Genomic DNA, 19,892 nt, shown 5'->3' on the forward strand with positions numbered 1-19,892 from the left:
AAACACTAGAGGGCATAGGTTTATGGTGAGAAGGGAACAACTTGAAAGGGACCCAAGGGGCAACTTCTTCATGCAGGGGGTAGTGCATATATGGAATGAGCTGCCAGAGGAAGTGGTTGAGGCTGGTGCAATAACATTTGGACAGGTACATGGATAGGAAAGGTTTAGAGGGGTATGGGCCAAATGCAGGCTAATGAGACTAACTTGGGCATCTTGTTCAACATGGACAAGTTGGCCCAAAGGGCCCATTTGTGCTTTATTGCTCTATGGTAGTGCAGGAACATGGGACAGGTCATCAATGACAGAACAGTTCTGATTTAATGTGTTCTTATAACTTTAGGATGGGGAAGTGTTATCTATCATATTCTACCAGCTTTACAAGGTGCTCTGGATATGCAGACCTATTCTCTGAAGTTACATTTATCATTAAACTTTCCATAGTTTCACCATTGACCAGTATTTTGATCAATTGCCCCAAAGACTCTTGTGAATTAGCGATGGATTTTGTCTGATAAAGCTCTTATGAAGCACCTGAGGATACTGTAAAAGTTACTGAAGATGCTGAAATTAAAAAATACTGGAAAAACAGCAAGTCAGAAAGTAACTGTCTCTTCATCTGCAGTTAATGTTTCAAGTCAATGACCTTTTGTCAGAACAGTTCAAATGAAAGATCATTAACTAAACCATTAATTCCAGAGGCAAGGCAAAAGCTACTACCCTTGATATTAAGACTGCATTTACAATGTTTGGCATCAAGGTGCTCTGGTAAAATAGGTCACTGGGCATCAAAAGAAAACATTGTAGTTGGAGTCATTCCTCACTTGAGGGAAGAAATGTGATTGTCAGAAGTCAATCACTTCAACCCCAGGACATCACTGCCAGAGCTCCTCAGGGCAATGCCCTAATCCCTAACCATCTTTATTGCACAAAGTCAGAAGTGAAATGTTTGGTGATTGTGCAGTGTTCAATTCCATTCCTGACTCATACCAGCAGACAGCTGATAATACCACAAATGGCATCTCCAACAAGCTGAACAACCTATTCCTGACACTACCATCAACTCCAATCAATATATGGGGTCACCATTGACTGGAAGACTAGTGGAACATCCACATAAATGCTATGGCTACAAGGGTTGATGAGCAGATGGGCATGCTTCAATGAGTAACTCACTTGACCTGATGAATATTTCAAGAACTGCTTTCATTCCAAGATAAATGCTTGGTCCAAAATTCTACTCAAACCAATCAGTTTTCCTCAATTTGGTCAAATCTAATGGCACAGCCCCAACTTGAAATTTTTATCAAGCACTTCATTTGATACATCTATTTTTTAGCCTTTCCTTCCATTGTAACCCTGATTTAAACTCAAGGCATCAGTCTCAAATTTGTTAAAGTTCATAACTCTAGAGTTTGCAATGTTTGACCTTACACAAAAATTCAAAATCCTGTCTAGCATCTTCCCCCTCCTCCAATCCAATATTGGCATTTTTGTAGTACTTTCTTAACCTCCCAGCTTTAAACTCCTACTCATTTTCAAAACATTGCTTATTATGCTTTACTATGGAAGGCCCATAGTTATTCATTGATGAGAAATTGGAATTTTGACTAGTAGAAACATTTTGGAATGAAACAAAATGGAGCTCAATTCAACATTTTATTTGCACCAGGTACAATAGATATTCAGTATTGATTTCACAACTCCAAGTCAGTCTCAACTTCATTGCATTGTCTTTACAATTTAACCAAAATGTCAGATGCTTGGGATCAGCATACATTACTCATTGCTTCCACAGAGAGCAAGCAAGATTTTCTCATAGTCCCCCTTGGTTTCATCCTGTAGAGAAAAAAAAAATGGAGTGCATTCCTGTTTATTCCAGGACTGACTATTAAATACATGCTTCATATTTGAAATAATTTTCCACCCAAATCAGAAACCCAATGCAGTCTTAAAAAGCCTTAAAACCCAAGGATTAGAAATTACAAGTACATGGTTGTATGCAGATTTAGTTTAAGCTTGCATTTTATTAAATTTGCTTGAACTTCAAATACTTAAAGGTGACACTTTATCCAACAGGGTACAGTCTAAACTAAACATAATGTAGACTGTAGAAATGGGGAAAAACTATCCTATCAATTCCTTCATAAATCTTATAAACCAAGTACTTTGTTACTTCTGCCCAATCTTCTGGCAAGTCTGCTGCACTCAAAGGACAATATCCTGGTTTACTATTAATGGTTCAGATATTACAGATGTTTAATAACCATATGTCTGTACAGCTTTTGTTGGTTACAAATTTACATACAATCATGTCCAAATATTTGGAGCTACAACTGCGTCTTTAAAATATTTAGATTTCTGAACTAAACTAAGCTCAATGTGGAAAAAGCACTGCAGCAGCATAATGTTCAATATCTGTACAGTTCTGTGCTACCTATACTACTTGCCAGTTTAATGAGCTTGTATAAATAAACTTGTCAAATTCACAAGTCATTAACTAACAAACAGTTGAGGCCCCAGAACTTTGGGAGCAGTAGCACAGATGAGAGGGGTGCTTCCTCACAGCTGAAGCACAGGTTTAATCCTGACCCTTGGTGCTGTGTGGAATTGCATGTTCATGACCTCATGGGTTCCTATGGGTGTTCCAGTTTCCCCCCACATCCCAAAGGCACGTGGAATGGTAGGTTAATTAGCCATTACATTTTGCCAAGTGTGTAGGCTAGTGGGAGAATGGGAGGGGGTGGGGGGGGGGGAAAATCAATGGGAATGTGAGAGAAAATAGGACTGTAGATGGGTACTTGGTTAGCATGGGTCTGATAAGCAGATGGACTCATGTGCTGTACAATTTTTAATCAGCTAAATATTTGTGGATTCAAAGGTCTCCCAGAGGTCCATACTATACCCATATGGATCATTTACTCTGGCACCCTCAAAGGGGTTGGGTCTGCTAAATAGTTTGTCCTGCAAATTCTTAAAATCGATAATTAAGGACTTTAAGCCAACTTCTCCACAATCAAGATTAATTCTACACCTTTTTCCTTCCACCCTCAAGTAGCTGCCATATACACAGGATTACAAGATAACTGGCATCTGTAGAATTACAACATCTAGCACAAGAGTGAAAGCTAATATCTTACCTTGATGGCAGTGTAAAGAGTTTTTCCAAATTTAGCTTTGTATTCCACTTTAATATCCTTCAAATCCACTTCAGAACGGGAAACCATAATTCTGATTAAACTATTATCATCTGTGCCACAACCCTGCAAGTCCAAAAACAGGATTAAATTCAGATTAATTTGAAAGGTGGTAGGAAGGCATGAATGAACACACTAAGTCTTTTCCTGTACTCTTTAAAGGAAATCTCACTTTACTGCATCAAAGTTAGTTTGTCTTGCTATTTCACAAACTGGTTTCTCACATTTGCAATATAAAGGTGTCTACCTCCAAATCATTAATATTCACCAATAACAGCATTGGTCCTAATGCTGAACCCCAGACTCCATTTCACTATGGTTTGGAAAAACTACTTTCAATCCACTTCTTCTAATCAGATCTATTGTAATGTGCTCATCTACACTAGAGAAACTAAATGCTCACAGGTGACCATTTTGCAGAGCACCTTCATTAGTCTGCAAGGATGACTAAGCTTCCAGTTGCCAATCACTAATTCTCCATCAACTCTGACCTACATATGGCTTCCTACACTTTAATAAGCTTGAGCAGCAGCAGCCAACTTTCATTTGGGTACAGTGCAGTCATCCAGACTAACAATTTCAGGTAACATTTGCATTAGAACTGGCCAGTTCTTCTTTAACTTATTTGTAAAAGTTACTCCGTTTCTCTTCACTGATCTGATGGGCATTTCCTACAGCCTCAATCTGCATTTGACAGCATTTACATTGAGGAAGTTAGAGAAAACAATTAATCTAACAACTGAATAGCTTCATCAACCAAAGCAATTTTGGCCCCACTTTAGAGAGGGTCACCATCTTATCCATCCACCCCTTGCCCACCATACCTGTAGCTTAAAACTAACTGGTTTTCCCAGTTCTGATGAAAGATCCTTGACCTGAAGCCACCATCCTTTCTACAGATGCTGCCTGACCTGATGAATGTTTCCAGCACCTGCTTTTTTGATTCAGTTTTCCCATCCATGCTGCTACAGACCCTTTTAATCTTATATGCTTAAATTGTTTTAATCATTTCAGTAATTTATCTAATGCAAATGTGTTACCTGAAATTGTTTGATAGTCTGGATGACTGCACTGTACCTATTATCTATTGCTTCTCAAACACTTGGGACACTCACCTTCATTGAAAGATGCAGCTTCTCAGCAAAGTAGGCTGGTTTGTTGCCAATGCATTTTACTATGGGCAAAAAAGTGACATTATAAAATTCAAGTTTTTGGTACAAATGTTATTGAACAAGAATGCAGGCTTTAAGAACAGTGGCATTTCTATACAGGATCAACTCTAGATGTTTGCAACTTCCACTTGCTTTGGCAAAATATCTAAAAGTGGAACGAAAAAAAAATCAAACTATTGCAGGAACTTAGTGGTTCAGGCAGCATCTGTGGAGGCAGAAGGATGGTTGACATTTCAGGTCACGACCCTGTATCAGGACAGAGTATGGAGGGGAGATAGTAGTATAAAAGGGACAAGACAGAAGCTGGCAAGTAGAAACCTCCACCATCCCCTCCTTAGCTTCATCTGTCCATCATCCCCCTCACCTGATTCCCACCCATCACCTGCCAGCTCCTGCTCACCCCTCCCTCTCACCGCTTTATACAATCAGTCCTGATGCGAGGTCTTGACCCAAAATGTCAACTCCCTCCACAGATGCTGCTGCCCCAATTTCCTTCAGATTCCAACATGTGCAATCTTTGTCACCTTCCAAAGTGGAATCTGGATAGTAACCAATTCAAATTAATGAACTAGAGTGTTGTGCCCATTTAGTCTGAGAATTGATTACACAAACCCAATGCTGCTTTTACATAGCATTTTGCTGTGGCAAAGAACTGAACCCAGAGAAATTCTAAAGACATGTTTGTAGATTGATTCTTTGTGGAACAATCCTCAGTTTAGGAATAATACACAAATGGTTTGTTGCCATCTTCCAAAAACCTTTTCACTCAACAATAAAGCAAGCTGTGGAGACTAGTTCATTCTGCTGACTTAATAGTTGTAATTTCATACATTTCCTTGAAACATATGGAGACTATTCAATTTATTGAGTCTATGCTAGCTTTAATGTTACCCATCCCACAATGGTAATACAAATAGTCTCAATTCAGAATTAGTGCTCAACACTGGTTCAGACTGAATGTTAAAGAAGCATATTTGCATCCCAGCTTCAGTTCTTAAATATTTTGCCTTTAAGCTGACATTCAACTTGTCAACACTTGGGTTCTGGGTTATTTATTAACCATCATTTGGTTTGAACCTTTTCCACAAGTGCTGTATTTAATGAGAATGCATGGTTAGAAACAAGTTTACAGAATGTTGAATTATAGCACTGCTTAGCCCAAAAGATGCAAGTTCCTTTTTATATTTGAATGCATTGCACGTCAATGGAAGCAACATCAATTATTAGACAAGTTGCTTGTTAAACTTCTGCTCATGCACAATTCGTGGAATAGAATAAGATTTCTCTCAGTACATTTTTCAACTTGCCTATTATCACAGCCAACATTCTGCGGCTAAAGCCCTATTGTCTGCCTTCAGAAATGACTGGTTCCTATTCAAGTCTGATAGGAACCCAAGTCATTTCTGAAGGCAGAGACTTGTATACAGTCATGCACTAAAGCATGATCTTCTAGCAAGGGTGGATAAATCTGCATGAAACTGCCTCACTAATCACAAGAGCTGAACCCATTTTAACAATGTGATGCTTCCATTCCAAATATGGTCTTTAAAATCCAAATTGAGTATTATGCACCACACCCAATTGTCAGCAGCTTCAGCTCACTGAGCATCAGTTCTAAATTAGCACTACTTCAATGATATTTGGCAAATCCTTGATGGGAATTTGGTGTGGCTCTAGAGCAGATAAGCAATATTGATTTGGGTCACTTTCAAAGAATGATTTTTTTCAGTACCAGCAAATAAATTATTGGTAAACCTGAAAACACTACTACTACACTGAAGTTACATTTCACTTGGATAGCATTCAAACTGATTAGCAAAGCTTCTAGATGTTACTTACCCAAAGATATTAGTAGGTTTTCTATGTCCCCTTTCAGCTCAAGATCCAAGGCCTTGCCCACATCATGTCGACTGTATTTTGTGTACCTCTCAAACACTAGGATGAGAAGACAGGGCAGTTAACCAGGATTTCATGCATGAAGTATTTTCAAAGTCCATTGTACAAATCTATAGCCCCAAGAATGTTGCTATATTTTAAACAATTCAAAATCTGAGCCTTGAATCTTTAAACCAATTTCAAATTGGATACAATACACAATCTGGTTTGCATAAAAAATGTTTTAAGTACTAGGGTCACTTCAAATACCAATGTATAATCAAGGTCAGTATGAAAGTTTTAACTGGAAGGTTAGTCAAACTGTTCAGCCAAGCAAATCCTCCAACACATTGGACAAGCAATAAAGCAGCAATAAAGAATTACATCAGAACTAGTTTAATCTGCATGCACTTTAATCTTTCAAGTAGTATCATGATTCATTTTCCCTAAATTTAAAATTTCATCCAAGTTCAACTTCCCTTCGAGTTGTCATCACTTTCTAGCTTATATTATGCAAGTTATACAGTGCTTTGTCTCATGTTTATCATTATACCCATGAAACACTATGGGTGGAATTAATCAAGGGAAAGTCAAGATCCAAGCTTTAATACAGAGTTAAAATGAACAGATTTTCATATTGGAACATGAATTGTATAGATACAAATTAGAACTTTTCTACAACATATCCAACTCTTGTCACATCATAATTCAAGTGGTTTTATAGTACAAACCATGGAACCAGCACCCCTGCATCACTTAAATTTGAACACAGATTTAAAACTTGATATTTAGTAACTGAATATTCAACAGTAGAATTTGGGGATCAGTGATCATAGTTGAGGCAGATATGGTGCTGTTTTGATGTACTCTTACCAGTTCTTAGATGCGCAAAGTTCCTGCCCGACAGAATTTTAATGAAGGTGTCGACATCTGTCCCTTTCCTTTTTTCACCAGCTTCATACAAAGCCTAAGTCAAGGATACAGTTTGGTTCTACAGTTAGCAAAACAGTTCTTGCCAAGAAAGTTTGAATTTTGAGAAAACTTTCAACTTACCCTTGCATCATCATCAGCAAGATCATGATCCACAGTGTCACCTTCATCTCTGGATGCCTGAGGTTTAAGGAGTTTTCTAGTCAGTGGGGTTCAAGTGCCACCGAAGTTAAAATGTTTAAGTTTCTATATTAAATACAAATTCCTTGCAAGAAAACATGTCCGTAAAATTTATAGTCATCTTAAAGTTTAAAACTCCTCAAAATGAAGAGGGTAGCAAGGATATTGACAAGGATACAAGCAGCCCTTCAATAGTTAAGACACTGTTAAATAAGCCAGTTATTTAATGGGGAAGCAACAATTATTTGTAATCAATTCATGTTCACATCTTTTACAGGAAGGACCATAATAGTTTAGAAGAAATTGGCTGTGGTATCTTCATACCAATTGTAATGTGTGCATTTCTGTTCCAGTTGATAGTCGAGTCAGTTTAGACTGTAATTATGTATTTTGGAATGGAAATGAGTCAATGTTCATTGCTTTTCTTCCCCCCCACTCCCCTCCAAGTATCCCAAAGTGCCTGTGACCATAAGGAATACTGAACCCTCCAGCAGGAACCATGTACAACCACTATTTTCTTTAAAGACAGGGAATTCCAGAGTTGTTCCTTCATAACTCATTAAATTGGCCACCTTTGCACAATAGGTTTGCTGTGCAATACAGATACTTAGTATATATTAGGGCCAAATACAGGCTCATTTTCATGATAATTCTCTTCCCCCCCCCCCCCGACCATTTATAATTCTATATTTTCCAGTGAACTTAAAAAAAAATAAAATCACAGACCTGAAAAATAGATCTGCAACACCATTTCACTCTAATGAGCCTGCAAGAGACTGAGGAGCCAGACAACATTCTGATAGCAAGAACAAATGTTGGAAGCACTCAAATCAGGCAGCATCAGGGGAGAGAAACAGTCAATGTTTTGAGGCATCAGAACTGGGAAAAGCAAGAAGACTCATTCCAAAGGGCTCATTATCTCAGCAACTCGTTGATTCTCTTCATCTCCACCAAACACTCCCCTCTCACACTATACTTCCTTTCCTACCAGAGGGGGGGATAAACAAAAAGAGTCCTTTCCACGTGAAGCAGCACTCCTAATTAATGCACTGCATTCAGCACTCAATGTAGTCTCCCTTACATTGGAGAAACCAGACCTACATTGAGTGGCTGCTTCGCAAAGCACCTCCATTTCATCCACAAGTTGATCCTAAGCTTCTAGTTGCCCATCACTTCAATTGACTCTTGTTGCTCTATTGATAACCAGCACATTTAACAGTACCTCATCTTCCCACTGGGAATGTTGCAATCTTGGGCTTCAATATTGAGGTTTAAACTGTTTCAAGGAAACACTTTCCCTCCATGAATGTGGCTGCACTTTTGTATCAATTTAGTCCCAACTGCCATCATTTAAAAATTACCTTGTCAGCTTTGGTCTACACCCCACAGACTGTCCTTCCATTCTCTCCACAACTTTAAACCCATCTTCTCCCTTTTCATTCTAATGGAGGGTCCTTGACTCCAAATTTCAATTCTCACATGTGTGAGTAGTTAGCATAACGCTATTACAGTGCCAGCAACCCAGATTCAATTCGGGCCACTGTCTGTAAAGGGTTTGTACGTCCTCCCATGTCTGTGTGGGTTTCCTCCAGGTGTTCTGGTTTCCTCCCATGTTCCAAAGGCATTTCCTCCCATGTTCCAAAGGCATACGGGTTAGGAAGTTGTGGGCATGCTATGTTGGCACTGGAAACATGGTGACACTTGCGGGCTGTCCCCAGAACACTCTACACAAAAGATGCATTTCACTGTTTCAATGTACATGTGACTAATAAAAATATCTATGTAATTTTGGATTTCCAGCATCTGGAAGTTTTATTTCAAGATCCCGATTTTAGTGCTGCTTGATAACACTTCATGACCTTCATCAGAAACTGGGATATGAGCATTGCTCAATAGCACTTGTAATGACACCTATTATATTACAGAAAATTGGGAGAAACCAGATTACATTTGTTCTACTTTGTGGACAAGTAGCAGTGTTTACTGTTGATGTAATACAGTTTAATTTCATTTGCAACTTCTCAGCATGTGAAACTATTAATGCATTGAAGACCCCAAAATCTCAGGCACAAGTTACCAGGAAGTGACAAAATCTAACCCACAACTAAATAGCCCTCCTTAAACATTGAGTTTGGTAATCACCATTAACTTAACTGGACCAATCAAAAATATTCTGGCTACAAGGAGATCAGAGAGCAGATATCCTATAGCAATGTTTTCTGCTTGATTCAAGCCTTGTATTATCTACAAGACAAATTAAGAGCACGATGGAATACTCTACTTGCATGGATGAATGCAACACAACACTTTCTAGGGTAAAGCAGACAATTTAAAATAGTACCTATTTACTCCTTTCACCACAGTACATTTACAGAAGATACTAGTTACTCAAAGGCTATTCCAACAGCACTTGTACCATAAAGGACCAGGGAAGTAGGGCACATGGGACCACAAACTGCATTTCCCCAAACAAGTCACATACCATCCTGACTTGGAAGTATTAACATTTACTATTGCAATCAAATCCAAATACTGAAACATTCAGGTAGAAGATACAGGAGCCTGAGGGCACATACCACTAGACTTAAGGACAGCTTCTACCCCACTGTGATAAGACTATTGAACGGTTTCCTTATACAATGAGATGGACTATGACCTCACGATCTACCTTGTTGTGACCTTGCACCTTATTGCACTGCACTCTGTAGCTGTGACACTTTACTCTGTACTGTTAGTTTTTACCTGTACTACATCAATGCACTTTGTACTAATTCAGTGTAACTGCACTGTGTAATGAATTGACTTGTATGATCTGTTTGTAAGATCAGCTTTTCACTGTACCTCGGTACAAGTGACAATAATAAACCAATACCAATTCTGCCTTCAACTAAAAACCAAGTTGTTCAAGACAGCTCGTTGCATTTCAGGGAAATCTTAAATGGCCTTGAAAAATGCCCATGTCATGTTAAATGAGAGAAATATTTTTTCTTTAAAATTGGATAGTTAATTGATGCTTTCTTATTTGGAGAATACAATCCAAAATACAAATTTGTTTGTGTACTTCAGTTGCATAACAGTGGTCCTTCAAATGCATTGAAAGGACATTTGAGCAGAGTAAAATGTAGTTTGCTTTACCTCAAGTAGCACAAGTAAAGCTTTTTGAAATGCTCCAGATGTATCAGCTTTCATCACTTTTGCCAGATCTTTGTTGAATTCTGCAAAACAAAGTGTTGAAGATTTAGAAGTTAAAGCTCCCTTCCCCAACAACACACAAGCCCAGATGCATTACCTTCTTCGTAGGCTTTAATAAAGTCCTTTATCTCCTTGTTGCTCCTGGTTACCAGTATTTCCACAAGACAGTCTTCATCAGTACCAAGACCCTATCAATACAAAGTTGAAAGTTAATGCAACCTGCATAATTTGGAGGATTGAATCAAAGATGGATTCAGTTTCTAAATTGGAAGTCATATCTCAGCAAATACCTCTAAAATTACATTCTGATTTAGTTGGCAGCAAACTCAACTATTCCATTTTTCTCCTGGCTGCCCTCCCATATTCCACTGGGAAACCTACTCATTTCCTAACTTGTACCAAGTTCAATTCACTCTTACATTCCGATCCATATTATTTGCCAAGAATTTCCTCCATTCTGTGAAGAGAAACTGTTCATTTAGCATCAATAAACTTTCAACTGCTATGTGAGATTAAAGCACAGAATTCATGGCCAAGAGGGACTGAGAACTCTTAACCACACTACTGAATGGGCAAAATGGTGAAGTGAAAGGGGGCAGACTGCCTTAAACTCCACTTCCTCCTCTCCCACAAAAAGTTAATGGACACATTTAATATGACCCTCCAAAAGTCCCAAAATTTAAACTCCCATTTCAGACTTAACCAGTGAATCTAATCAAATGAAGAGCAAGGCATTCTAAACACCACAAGAAGTTGTTTAAAGAAACAAAATTTTGTTTAAGTATACACATCCCAGGAAGGGCACTAATTAGTCAGCTGAAAGAAATGATTTTTGTGCAAACCAATTAGGAGTCTCTGCAGATTTAAAGCATATGCCTCTTAACACTCCAAATGTGGGAAAAATAGTGCCCATCATTTATATACATTGACAACAGCAGCTTTTAAGGGTTGCTGCTTGGGCAGTAGCCTAAAGTAGTGGAAAACTGGCCAGTGAAATCAAGAATACTTGCTTTTATTGTCAACTTCACAAATATTGTCCACTAGCTGCAACAAGTTTCAATGTAAAGATAAAGGATTTTTTAAAGATCAAATACAGTTGTAGAAATGATTACCGTCATAGCATGATGCAGCTGATATGCATCAAATTGAGCTGGTGTTTTCAGCAGATCAAGAGCCACTGTCTCCAGCTTCTTGGACAGTCTTCTCTTTACGACATCTTTGAGATGCTAGCAGGAAAAAAATATTCAAACCATCAGCCTTGATTTCAAAATTTTTACAAAGTGATTAATGAAATCAGAATATTGACTCTGCTTTGTACATATTATGTGAAACAAAACCAGCTTAAGAAATAACTGACCTTCCCAACATTCTGTTGATAAGCTGCTGCTATTTGTTGCCGTTGACAATTAGTCCGTGTTGTCAAAATGCTTATGATAGTATCCTCATCCACACCTTAAAATTAAAATACAACTACAGTCAAAGAAGTTCATTAATTATAGAACAAGGGAAGATTCCCGTCAAAATGGCTGATAAAATTCCCCAAGTTAGTATCAAGACACCACAAGGAATTTGGAAAAACATCCAATCTTTGATTGAAAAGTTAATGCAAACATAGGTTTACAGCTATGGCTGGTGGAATTTAATCCTGATAAGTGCAAAGCTGATGCACTTTGGGAGGACTAACAAGGTTTAAATAAACATTGAATGGTAGGTCCCCAAGGAGTACCAAGAAACAGAGGGACCTTGGTGCATAAGAGTTCTGATCACCGCACTATAGGATGGAAGTGGTTGCACTTTATTTCATTTATGATCGGTAGCTGGATAGATTAGGTTTGTTTTCCTTGCAACAAAGATGGCTGAGGGTGAACCTAATAGAAGCATGTAAAAATTAAGAACATAGATAGGATAGATAGTAGAAAACTTCCTATTACAGATCTAATACTGAAGGATGCAAGCTTAGGACAAGGATTAGAAGTTTGGAGGCAATCTGAACAAGAGTTTTCACCAGCATGGTTGGAATCAGGAATACTGTTTGAGGGGGGAATTGGATACAGGTACTCTCAACACAAATGCCATGTGGACAAGCAGCCAAATCACTAAGGCACAGAAGGCCATGAACCAAATTCTGGTAGGTGGGATTAGAATCAATGGAAACTTAATATTTGGCATGGACCAAAGGGTCTATTTCTGTGCTGCATGACCAACACTGGGATGGAGGAAGTTTTGTGGTGGATCTTGTGACAAATTCAATTAATTGTTTCTGCATTAGAGAGTCTCAAGTTGTAATATTAAATACATGATACAGTCAACAAACCACTGGAAGAATAATTCAACTTCAACTCAGATCAGTTCATGAAACCAGTAATAACTTGAGCTGATGTATTAAAGTCATTCCAGACTAAAAATTAAAAATCTGCTCACCTTTTGCATTGAGTGCATCGTTTAATGCAGCTGCATCTGCACTTGGGTCAAAGTTCGGAAATGGTGTAATGGTGGGTCCACTAGGGGAAGAATTCTTTTGGGTAGGAGGAAGAAAATATCACAATTGTAACATATCTATACAGTAGATGCCTTGTCTTCTATACAGAAGATGTAAACTTTCTCCATCAGGTAGCCTTAGATCACCAAGTGTTGCTTGATTTGTACATCTTTGTTGGTCCAAGATGTTCCCAAACTTATAGTCAACAATCTGGACCTCCTAGTCACTGCTCACACAATTATGCCCCTTTTACAGGAATAGTTCTCAAAAATGTTATCTGTGAGTGTGATTGCAGCAGCATTTAATAAATCAATGGAAGCCTGTTGAATAATGACATCATTAAAGCAGATCATTGATAGAAACATTACCCAAACCTACTGGGGATAACATCTCAACTGTACTTGGATCCTAATCATTACAAGGATGCAATCTAGGAAAGGTGATGTCCAAGGAAAAACAACCTATATAATTCCCTTTAAAAAATCAGAATAAATCAATCATGATAATTAATCAGTCAACCATCTTGACTACACAAAGCAATTATTTGAAAAATTGGACCTTTAGGCACAAGTTATAAAACAAAAGGAGGCCAAACAGTTACATCTATGCTGGCAGAAGTGACTTAGGCTACTCCAGGTACTTCATGTAGTCAGTGTAACAATCCAGAAACACTAACTATTGCAATAGTCAGCAAGATCATGCAAGTAGATTTACATTGTTTTGTTCTTGAATGTCAGTGTGAACAGCATAGAGTCTGAAAAGAACTTCAAAATTTGTAATTATGAGTTCAATTTGAAGAGGAATTGATGTATTAGAATAGCAAGTGGATATGATTGCTTAAAGTAACCATTTCAGTGAATATCTTGGAGCTGGTCAATTTAAAATGTTATAAAAAACTTCACTGAGTGTATGACAATTTCAGAAGTTGCTCTATCACTCTCTCTAGAAGTTCATGGATAATAAAGGTAGCTTGGCAGAATTGTGCTACAAATGGAGCAAGTCCAGGAGTTGATAGGGGGAGAAGCACATGAAGTTTATTCCACTTGGATAGACTGGACTAAAGACACAAGACGACAATGTCTAGAAAATGCTCCCAATGCTGCCAAGTGTGAAAAAAACAGCATGACCAAGCAAGTGTAAACAGACTTGTGCTTGGAGAGTCCACAAATGCACATTTGCTTACCCTTCCAGTGAATTAGAGGATTTTGCAAAGACAGGAATCATGCCACCTTCCTAGGGTCTCTAGGTGCTTGCCATTAGTAGTCAAGGTCTCAAGAATAAACTTAAGGCCAAGCACACAGGTCATCTATCATGCAGATGACATAACTTTATGGCAAATTTATGGTAATAATCATGGAAATGACTGACCCAAGTGAATAAATCTATGCTTAAAAGGGAAGCATTGGAACATGCATATTTGTTAACAAAAATTACACAATTGTAGCAAAGTTCATTGAAACTGCCCCAAGTGAGACCAATTATACTTCACCAAACTGCGTTGCTGCCCCAAAAACTAAAAGACACAGGTGGAAACCTTACAATCAAAAATATAACTACTTCTAATTACCAATAGTTCAAAGTGCAAATTTGCAAATTAGAAATGCTTACTCGAGATTGATATGTGGCATTCAGGAGCAATTGACTGACAATGTTTGATGCCATTTTGTATGTTGGTTCCCTGTTGAAGACAAAATAGGGATTAGATCTTTTAAAAAAGTGTCTTAAAACAATTGTAACTGTATATTTTAATTAGGGATTGTTGTTCATTAGCTGAATGCTCCATATCAAAATGTTTTGGCTCATTATTATCCCCCCCCCCCCATTGTAGAGGTTTGAAAATCAGCTTTTCCTTTTTAGTACATTGATGTTCAATATTTTGACTAGAAATTTGCTCATGATTCACCAGGAAGATTAATGTCGATCATGGCAAGTTTAGTGTATTTAGAAAATTTTCCTTTGTAGAAGGCCAATATTCAGTCACCATTAAAATATCTCATGCTGAGAGTAAGGCAAAAATATAAATCAGTCAATGCCATATCTGTCTGAACTATATACATAAATATTCTTCCAACTATTTATTTAAGTTTTAGCAAGAGAAAAAAATAACCGTTAAATTTCACCCCATTATAAACCCTAGAAAGAGAACCAAGGAGCCTCTTTGGGACATCATAAATTTCTAATCCAGGATGAGGATTTTGAAAAAAAACGGGCAATTAGTCCACATTGCTGGTTTAGAATTAGCAGAACATCTTGCAGGAGACACAGCAAGATGAAATGTTTGTACAAAGCAAAAAACCATATTGGAAATAACAAAATATAATTGCGGTGCTTTAGATAATCTGTTGAATATGATCAACACAACTTATTTGCAATTTGAAGACATACAAGGCTTAGAATTTGAACTTTTGTTTGAACAGTTATGAGCCTCCAAATCACTTGTATTTCTCCATATTAAGTTACTGTTAAATGCAGTGTATTTAAGGTACTTTTAGTCATGTAGGAAGCAAAGCACCACACCCATAGGACAAGATTTCAGATGCTGCTGAGAGCAATGAAAAAGAGTGCAAAGGCTATAGATTACAGCTGTAACCAGAAGGACGAGTGGATTCTTCCCCCTCCTAAAAAGCTTATAAAAACCCCAAGAGAGTCCAGTCCAACATTAAACAAGGACTAACTGAACCGGATAATATACAAACTGAGGCAACTACTTTCTCACTAAACCCCACAGGCTCAATATTTCAGTGGAACAAAATATGACTTGTAGTCTGGTGTTCATGATATACATTTTGTCTATAGCTTCCTTAGTTTCTTAGGCATCACTGATCAGGTTCAGCATTTCCCCCGCTATTGTCCTTGAGAAGGTATTCAACCACTGCAGTCAGATCAGAGACACCACTGCAGTCAGGTATGGGTAGGTCACAATTCTGTCAATGAACCAGTGAGAAAGAGCAATGCATCACCAAGTCAGGGAGATTGCTGTCTGGATTTAATGACCAAATGCACCAAAGTTACATTTCTAAAGGGAACACAAACAGAAAAATCACTGATTCAATATTTTAAATCATTTTTATCCCAATCGAATAAGCAATTGACATTAAGCAACCTCTTATCCTAAATAGGAGGTAGAATACATAAATAGACAACTTTTATGTAAGGAAATATTTTAGAGCAAAGCTTAAGTTGTGAAGAATAGGGTTAATATACTAGACAGTTTTTCCTGCCAAGGTTCTTGCTATACAACATTCCTCTCAAAGGTTGGTAAATTCATGATCATGTAACAATCCAAGTCAAACATTTCAAAGTTTCTCAAGCAACTTGTAACTCGCTTTACCAGAACATGCTTAAAACCAAGTAGACAACAGAATGTGTCAGAAATTAAAATTAGACTGGTTTTAATAGACATAGTTTTTATGTTACTTAGTGAGCTCATATCAAAGATGAAAGTATTGTTTAGTAGAAGTCCACATTCTTCCAGCACATTACTACTTAATTGCTTTTGGCCAATATTTAATCAAAACAAAGATTAAAAATAAATGAAACTTACCAACTGTAAACCCTACCAGCTACTAACTAACAGTACCACGGCACTCAAGAAAATCTCAAAGACCACTGTTAACCAGCTGTTTGAGCGTGAATATATATCCTCGCCACTCCCAATGAGGTCATCTGTGACTGGCCTTCTGTCTGATTTACTGAACACTGCAGACTGTACTGAACCAATCAAGTACCAGATTTTACAAGCTATGCAAAACCAGTGCAGCTGCAGTGAACAAACTGAAGATCTGCGTAAAGACAGGAAGTAACTTTAAGGTCACTACAGCAACCTTTTGCAAACAAAAATCGCATGGGAATTAGATGATGTTAGCTTCTGTTTCAATAACAAACATATGATTTTTAATTATTAAGTAATTTTACAGTTTACAGGAGGACAACGAAGCTGAAATGTATGTATTTTATATGTACATTAAGTATCTTAATTTGCTAAATCAGTTCAAAATTCAGAAGTTTCCTCTTTCACACAATTTGAAAAGTACCTGTTGTGGTCTGCAAGTAGTGTTCTTGCCCTGAGACAGAAGGCTCTGTACTCGGGACCACTCCGGAATCTTAACCATGTAAATATAGATTGAGGCTGTTGTCAAAATCTTTGATTCCGTCACTCAGGAGGGACTGTGGATTACTCTTCTCAAATTTGGCTGTCCACAGAAGTTCATCTCCAGTGTATGCTTGCTCCATGATGGCCTGCAAACCATAATAGTAGTCATGGGGTCTACACCAGAACCAATCTCAGCGAAGACTGTGTCCTTGCCTCAACAGTTTTCTCATTCTTTCTTGGTGCAATTTTGCACTTCACCTCCAATGGATATGGAACTAATCTTTAGAACTAATTGGAAGCTGTTCAACCTGCTGAACCAAGGTTACCCAAGCCTCAGTAATCAGGCTGCAGCGTGCAGATGGCACTTACATTTGTACACACTCAGAGACCAAATTCCAATCAATTGTCAATGTTTTTACTGAAGCACAAGGCAGGATGAACACGTTGCCTACTAACAAAGGTTCACAAGACACTGGCAAAAGCCTTCACGTTCAACAGATCATTCTCCACAATTTCTGCCACCTTCAATGGGATTCCACCACCAGATACATTTTCCACTCTCTTCCCCTTTCAGCACTTCATAGGGACCATTCTTTTCATGATTTCCGGGTCCACTCTTCCGTTCTCAAAACCTACCCCCTTCTCACGGCACTTTCCCTTGCAACCACAGGCGATGCAACACTTGCCCTTTTACCTCTTCCCTTCCCACCATCCAGGGATCCAAACAGACTTTCCAGGTGAAGCAGTGATTTACTCGCGCTTTTTCCAATCTAGTGTACTGCATTGCACGTTCACAATGTGGTTTCCTCTGCACTGGAGAAACCGAACGCAGATTGGGTGATCACTTTACGGAAGACCTGCATTCAGTCTGCAGGGGTGACCCTGAGCTTCCCGTTGCCTGCTACTTTAATTCCTCATCCCACTTCCACTCTGGCTTAATTGCTCTGTGGCGTCTTGTACTGTCATAGTGAGGGCAAGCAGAAGCTTGAGGGACAGCACTTCATCTTCTGTCTGGGTGCATAGCAGCCTTCTGGACTCAACACTGAATTCTGCAACTGCAGGTAACTTGATTTCTGTCTGTACCCATGATATTGGTTCAGCTTGTTTGTTGTTTTTTACCCCTATTTTTCCTCTGGAAGTGGAGAATTCGGGGTGATATTGAGAACCTTGGGTCCCTGCATCAGGAGCACACAGAGGCCCTGTGTAACTGGCCGAAGACACAAGCAGATCGGCTCATAAACAACCCATGCTCCCTGCCCCTGACATCCCATTGGCAACCACCTGCCCTATATGTAGAACAGTCTGCAGTTCCCACATCAGCCTCATTAGCCACCTCAAAGCTTACAAAACCAGAGTGGATGTAAGTAATCCTCTGTCCTTAAGAACTGCCTAAAGAGAAGAAGAAAAAACTAATACTCCAGTGCAGAAGTGAGGGAGTGCTGCAGTATTGGGTTTACTGTATCTCAGAAGGATATAAAAGATCCCATTGCACTATTTTGAAGAAAAGCTGGGGAGTTACCAAACCAATAGCTATCATTAAGTGAACATCATTAAAACAGGTTATCTGGTCATCACACAGCTGTTTGTGGAAGCTTGCTGTACTCGAATTGTTGTCCATATTTTCTATGTTGCATCAATAACCACACTTCATAATGTAGTCAATTATCTGTAAGGTTCTTTGGAATGCCCTGAAATTGTGAAAGGCAGGATATAAATGCAAGCTTTTTGTTTCATTATCACTGGGTATTTTTAAGGACCCCAAGAACACTTTCAAACCAAAAAGCGTTTTGAATAAAAACATTAAGATATGTATTGTTTTGATAATGCACGCCATATCCTGAAGTTGCAACTGTCATTAGTACATTTAACTACCTCACCTCAAGTTAATCTTTCCTTAGTCTTGTGTGAGAATGCTTCACAGAGCCCAGTTAAATCAAATCAGTTAGTGTATCCAGCATTAAAAGATTTTGGAAGTGAAGAAGGAGAAACAGGGAGAAAAATATTGCAAAGGGGAGAGAAGAAGGATAACAAAGTGAAAGAGGAACAGAAGTAGGGGGTTAATATTAAAGGAAGTCATCATCAATTGCTCTCACATAAAGCTAGAGAGAGCGTTTATTTATTGTTGCTTGTTCTATTTCACCATGTTGAATCCTTCCATTAGTGTGGTGACCAGAATTGCACACAGTACTCCACCTGCAACCTAACTAATATTTTCTAAATTGTACATAAACTCCCTGCTCTTAAATTCTGTGCACTGAAAATTGAAAGCTGGTATCCTGTGTGTCCTCTTCACCACCTTATTTCATTGTGCTATCACCTTTAGGGACCTTAGGACTTATACACTTAGACCCCTCTGTTCCTCAATACTCCCTAGGGCTCTACCATTCATTATGTCTGTCTTACTCTTATTAATCCTCACAAAGTACATCAGCTCACACTCATCTGGATTAAATTCCCTCTGACATTGCTCTGCCCATCTTACCAAATGGGGCAGCACTTGTAGAGCCGCTGCCTCACAGATCCAGCCACCGAAGTTCAATTCTAACCTCTGGTGCTGTCTGTGTGGAGTTTGCATATTTTCCCTGCGACCACAGAGATTTTCCTCTGAGTGCTGCAGTTTCCTCCCGCATTCTAAAGATGTGCAGTTGGTAGATTAATTGGGCACTGTAAATTGCCCCTGGTGTGCAGGTGAATGGTAGAAACTGGGGGCATTTGATAAGAATGTGGGAAGTATACAATGGGATTAGTGTAGGATTAGTGCAAATGGGTAGTTGATG

The 19,892-nt window shown here is 38.5% G+C and overlaps 1 protein-coding gene across 1 annotated transcript; it reads right to left on the minus strand.

Annotated features, from left to right (window-relative positions):
- Positions 1 to 1,643: 1,643 nt before the first annotated feature.
- anxa1a (annexin A1a) lies at positions 1,644 to 16,714 on the minus strand. The gene is made up of 13 exons (XM_052020368.1): positions 16,567 to 16,714; positions 14,631 to 14,700; positions 12,965 to 13,058; positions 11,901 to 11,995; positions 11,656 to 11,769; positions 10,641 to 10,731; positions 10,487 to 10,566; positions 7,295 to 7,351; positions 7,115 to 7,208; positions 6,206 to 6,301; positions 4,310 to 4,368; positions 3,138 to 3,260; positions 1,644 to 1,836 (listed from the first exon to the last, which is right to left on the minus strand). Exons 2-13 carry the CDS (start codon positions 14,682 to 14,684, stop codon positions 1,777 to 1,779), a joined length of 1,017 nt encoding a protein of 338 aa, XP_051876328.1. The 5' UTR covers positions 14,685 to 14,700; positions 16,567 to 16,714; the 3' UTR covers positions 1,644 to 1,776.
- Positions 16,715 to 19,892: the final 3,178 nt, after the last annotated feature.

This window comes from Pristis pectinata, chromosome 7 (genome assembly GCF_009764475.1).
Source record: "Pristis pectinata isolate sPriPec2 chromosome 7, sPriPec2.1.pri, whole genome shotgun sequence".
Classification (NCBI taxonomy): domain Eukaryota; kingdom Metazoa; phylum Chordata; class Chondrichthyes; order Rhinopristiformes; family Pristidae; genus Pristis; species Pristis pectinata.